The 6,000-nt window shown below is 38.5% G+C and overlaps 1 protein-coding gene across 1 annotated transcript in view; it reads right to left on the bottom strand.

Moving 5' to 3' along the window:
* Window positions 1-3,103: 3,103 nt before the first annotated feature.
* Window positions 3,104-6,000, bottom strand: part of NRCAM (neuronal cell adhesion molecule) — a 133,291-nt gene continuing 130,394 nt past the window's right edge. Inside the window, 2 exon segments of the mRNA XM_042815729.1 lie at window positions 3,104-3,452; window positions 3,455-5,112. Coding sequence (XP_042671663.1) covers window positions 3,373-3,452; window positions 3,455-5,112 — 1,738 coding nt within the window. The 3' untranslated portion in view covers window positions 3,104-3,372.

Raw genomic sequence — 6,000 nt, 5'->3', positions numbered from 1 at the left:
TCTTTTGTGCCAGAAAAGTCCAGAAAGAAGTTCTCCCAGGCTCTGGCATTGAAAAAAGAAGTGGGATTATCTAAGGTGCTTTCCTTTCCCTTTTTCAGGAAAAGGAAACACATTGATTCTTTGGGTCTTTGGGTCTTTGGGTCTTGATTCTTTGCCAAACTGGATTATAACACTTGTATTAGATGAACACAGTGTTTTGGGTGAGGGAAAGAAAGGGAGGATAGCTGAGAAACCAAAGAGGAGAGAGGAAAAAAAGTGAAGACATCAATATTTTTGACAGCATTTTTGCAACCCTGGGTGTGCAAAACAGGGGACTTCTGGCACTCTGGAGAAATGAATGGGTTTTCTGTGTGCTGCCAAGAGGCAAACTACAAAAGCCACACAGTTGTCCCGTTATTCATATTGATGTCCAAAGAGTTATATAACACTTTACTCTTTAGACTATATAATATTGCAAAAACACATTAAGGTCAGAAATTTTGATACAGTATCTGCAAGATTTTCTAATGACCGTTCATAAAAACAGACCAAAATGTAACCATCATAGCTCACACTTTCTTTTAGTTTTTGTTTGTGCTTTTGCTTGCTGACATTTAAACTCATCTAAGTGTAATATTCTGAACTGAAACAGAAAGTACAAGTTGGGTTAACTAAAATTAAAATGGAAAATTTAAGAAGTATTTTGAAATGTGTCATGTATGCAGTGCTGACAGTTAGCAGCGAGACAATAAGTACTGGAATGCAACAAGAGATGAGAATGTAACTGAATTTTATCTTCATATCAGAAGACCAGGAAATGAAGATTAGGGATACCTTCTCTATTTGTTGTCTTATAAATATTTTACCAGCTTTTTAAGGATGAAAGTTGCTCAATAAAGACTGAAATGCACCTGACATTTTGGTATGTACCAATATGTATCAGGCATTTCATGCCATTTCAACAAGAATTTGACAGTAAGGCAGACTCTAAAACTCTGAATACTTTTCTGAGATAATTGCTAATACATATTTCTTTTCCCTCCTAGTTGTATGAAACATACAGTAAACTTGAAGACAATGATTAAGAGAGATGAAATATGGAGGTAAAAATAATGTATAAATGCAAAGTACAAACATTTTTTTAAAAAGTACTTCCATTTCACAAAATCATCAGTTATTGAAAGAAATATGTACCTTGGAATCTCCTTTCTTCTTTCAACTTTTCAACTTTTCTTCCTTAGATACGGGTACATGCAGCAACCAGTCAGAATGGGGAAGATGCCTCTGCAGTCCAGCAGGCAACTAGTTCCCACTAAACTTTGTCACATTCATAGACATGCAAAACAACTCAATATATGGTTAGCAATATACTTCTTTTCCTTATATTGCAGCTGTCAGATGAAAGGCAACACAAAACAAACCAAATGGGTAAAGCATTCTGGGATATTGGATGCAGAGAGAGGATGACGAGGAAGAAATTTGTTGGCAATGAACTTCTTGTTTTGTGCCTTCAGGTCAACACACCAGAAATATTCAAGTATAAGCACACAGAGGCACAGAAGTATGTTACACTGTGGCTTTGTTGTAGATTCCAGGACAACCTCTGATCCAATGCCTAATGGACATCTGCTCACACTCCTTAATAAGAGATCCTGAGGATTATGCAGATTATACTTTTCGCTATACTCTTACACAAATAATTCAGATTTCAAAACTTCGTACTATTTCCAATCTACCTAAGACAAAGGCACATCTATCTTGTTGGTTGTTTTTTTTCTGAGCAGATTTTCTTTAGCGTGTTTGTAATCTTCAATCATGGCAGAAGCTGAAAAAACTGAAGACTAAGTTCCTGGCAGCAGGCTGAAAACGTTGTTAGCTTAAGAATCTGATCTACTCCTAGTGAAAAGTAGTAAAGAAAAATCTGCTTGAGATCAGTTTAATCAAACTTTCCACTCTTGCTATTTCAGGAGAAAAACTGTACAAAGGAAAAAACAAAGAACTGATTTTAAAAAGTAGGTGACACAGATGCTCAAGAATTAAAATAAGAATCATCAGAGAAAGAATGCGTGTGTGAATGAGGACACAATAAGATCACTGCCAAGTCTAATCAGACTATTCAGATACAACAGGAATACTCCAGGGGCAGTCTACTGACATCATCTGTAGTGCTAGGAAGGATCAACATTATAACTGTTGTGAGGCACAAATCATTGCTAGGTTCCCGTGGAAACGAACCTAGGCTGCAATAAAACAGCATAAAAATATTGTTGTATGTAGAAAATACATCCTCACTGCTAGTCAACCTAGACAAAGCAGGAAGACTAATGTTATCTATTGGCCTCAGAATTCTCCATTAACCATTTCCAGAAAGTCTCCCATAGCATAGCTAGGAATTTCTAGAAAAAATAATGTGTCAAAATGATGAAGAAAGGAGTCAAAGGAATTCAACAAAATGTGCAAATATCCTGTGTAACCACAATAGCAGTCCAGCTACTATAGATGCCTTATCCTGCTTGATCTTCTTTTGAAGACAAATACTCTGGGATATCATGTAAGAAGAGATGCAAAAAGCTCTATTTTCATAAAGCTAAATAAGAAATATATGCCTGCAAACTCTCCCCACCCATGAACCAACAGGTCTATAGATGCCACTTATTCCTAATCTCTTGATTTATGACCCAGGACAGAAATTTGGGCTGATTTATATAGCTACACTGACCGAAACAGGAGCTCTGTGTAGTCTTTGTTATAAATTTAAATAAACACATTTACAGCACTTTTTGTACTTCCTGAAGTTCCTTGGTGTAAACATTGTCCAAAATTCACTTTTTTTTTTCCAAATGAGAAAACCACTGGGATTGTAGAGAAATAATTCTAGAGGAACTGTGTATGCCACCAATCACAGGAACACTCTACATCCAGTCAATCTGTGATCCCAGAAACATTACTTTTTCCTCCATGAGATCAGTATGGAAGAAAATGTGCTCTCACAAGAAACATCATGGAAGACTGCAACATTTCAAACAAGTCTTAGCCACTCCAAGAATACCGTGAATACTAGAAGCTGAATGTGCCAAAAACCTTCCTATGACTTCTCTGGGAAATCATAATTAGCAATCAAGATTTAAGTAATTTAATAATTTAAATCTTATTTTGAAATAATACATTTTCAAAGCGTTGGCCCTACTTGCCAATATTGAAATATTGAGATATTGAAGTTTATTCAGCATAAATTTCTGTATTTTTCAGTCTCCCCAGTTCCTGAGAAAGGACGATAGTTTTAGCTGTTCTTAGAAAGTTCCTCTTGATGGTCTGGTATCTCTTTGAAAACGAGATGTCCTTTCATAGCTGGCATGAAAAGATTGTGAGACTTTGTATTTTCCCTTTCCTCCTTTAAACTTTGGAGGAGAACGAAAGGAACTCTGAGACTTGTGAGGATAAGAAAACGAGCTGCCAAAAGAGCATTTTTTTTTCATCCGATGTAAGGAATGTTTGTGTTCTGCAAAGTCCTTCAGGATCTGGACCAAGGATTCACCAAATAGCTTGCCACCAGTGTATGGTAGAGAGAGCAGCTGACATCTGAGATCTAGCGATGAGGTCCAAGGACGCAGCCATATAGCTCTCCAGGCTACTGTGAGGCATGCAACATTTTTAACTGTGAGTCTAAGAGAATCCTCAGCTGCATCATGGATAAAGTTAGCTGCAAGTTTACACAGTCTGTGCTTCCTCTGTATAGCACCAGATGGGACACATTTTCTTTTAACTCTGGCTTGTTCTTCCTCCAGCCATAATAGTAATGCTTTAGAAGCGTAAGTGCAGTAGATAGACACTCCAAGCTGGGCTGCAACCAGACTGAAAGATCTTTTGATTTCTTCTTCAATTTTTCTATCAGTAAGATCTTTAGGGAGAGCATCCATGTTAGCAGACGTTGAAAGCACAGAATCAGCAGTAATCAATGGCCTGTCTACCTTAGGCAAGGTCCCCCACAAAGCAGCTTTATCCACTGGAAGGGGATACAGCTTATGTAGGATTTCTGGAGCTTTGTGTTTTGCCTCAGGATTACCCCAAATCCTACAGATGAAATTTTCCACTGTTGAATGGATAGGAAGTGCATTATCTACCTTGCCTTCTTCAGATAAGACAGGCATTTCTTCTGAAGGGCATTCACCTTTGGAAGTTTTCAGCATTAACACCCTTTTAATGTGCTTGAACAGATAACTCTGATTTTCCATGCCAAACTTACGTTCAGCATCTGGTCCTTCTTCATCTTCTGTAGGGGATTCAGATGACACCTCATCATCTTCAAGGGATGAATCAACCTCCAAATCCTTGTAAGCATCAACTCTCTCCTTCCCAGAAGTTGCTTGATTTTTTATACTGCCTATTTGATCAGACTCAAAAGTTTGGGAACTGCTTCCCATTTCTTCTAGAGGAACCACTGGAACTTCTGTAATTGGTATCCTGGGATGCTTTATTGAGTGGGACCTAGTCTGTGCCACAGAAGTTATACTTTGTCTGGCTGCTGTGAGTGCATCCTTTAAGACAGTAGCTAGCTCAGGCAAAATTACAGATTTCATTAATGAATTCTTTTCAGATTCAGAGAAATGAGTAGTAGCAGAAGGTCTTACCTTCCTGTGTTTGGAGCTCTGAGTGTCTTCTGAATCTGAGCTGTAGTAGTCTGGGGTCTGGCTGAACCGGTGCAGGAGAGAAGAATGCTGCCTTGCCAGTGAGCCATGCATTGAGTTGCAGCTGAGGGGTTGGTGGAAAGGGTGTGGATGTCCTGCCTGAGAATTTGAACCCTCATCCAAACCCATTATTTGTTGCTCAGAAGCATGACATCTAGAGCCATGCCTGTATATCCATCTGTCTGACCTCTTTTCCTCTTGGCAGAGGGAAGCAGAGACAGAACTAGCCCTTCTAAGCTCTGAAGACTGCCTAGCCTTCCTCCTGGTGAAGGAGGTCTCTGATCTGACGTTGCAGTATTGATCCCCTGACCTTCTGAAGAAGCTGGATCTGTCAGATCTCACAGACTTTGCTTTGGTAAAGACAGGGTCTGCTTCAGAAGAACTTGCACAGCTACCTTTTCTTTTCTTTTCCTTGTCCATTTTCTTTCCTGTCCAAGCAGACATGGACCTGAAGTGATGAAAAAAGTTCAAAATACTGCGATTTCCAAACCTTTCAAAAATCACATTTTTGTTCAAGGGAGACCCTATACCCTTTGTCCTCATAAAAGCACTGCATCGTGACCAGTGCCGTGTGAGACAGGCAAACTGGGAACTGAGTGACTGCAGGGATGCTGGGCTGCAGAGAGACTGCCAAGATATCTTCTGTAATCTGACTGGTTGCTGCTGCTGCCCTGTCTCTAAGGAAAAAAGAGGAAAGCCCAACATAGACTAATTACACAGAAATACATTTTAGAAAGGAGTTTTTGCATGGTAAATAAGATAAACATATGAACAAGTCTGTAAGCTAGGCATCCAAATGTCCATTTTCACCAGACAAGTGGTATATAAATAATAAAACACTATGTGATTCTTTAGATTGACTTAAATCTCTTCAATATGGAAACAAATTCAAATTCTGCTACAGGTCACACGTGAAAGTAGATTTCAATAATTTTAGTCTAGACCTGAGAAAACATATATTCAAGTCACAGAATTTGTACAATTATGTATAAGGGCCAGCTTCTGCTGCTGAAAGTTCCAAGTACTGAAAAGCAGAGGAGTGATACATGAGAATGCAAACTGGACTGCATAGGAAAATGTATACAGTACTTATTTACATCCGCTTCCAAATGCTGCTTTATACGACTGCTTTTATCAGCTAAATTAGATTAGTACATATGCACTTAAGGCTGTAACAAAATGGCACACAACAATGATTAACCTAAGAACAGAGTAGTATTGTTTTGTTTTTTTTTTAAAAAAAACCACAAGTAAGAACAAACAGAAACTGTTCTTTAGTATTCAGACTGGAAATCTAATGCAGCCAGATCTATATGCACATTTCCCTTACGTGAGA

Source organism: Centrocercus urophasianus, unplaced genomic scaffold, assembly GCF_019232065.1.
Source record: "Centrocercus urophasianus isolate 14NV4802_14NV808 unplaced genomic scaffold, USGS_Curo_1.0 seq_15, whole genome shotgun sequence".
In the NCBI taxonomy this organism is placed as follows: domain Eukaryota; kingdom Metazoa; phylum Chordata; class Aves; order Galliformes; family Phasianidae; genus Centrocercus; species Centrocercus urophasianus.
This window is presented reverse-complemented; position numbering and strand designations above follow the sequence as displayed.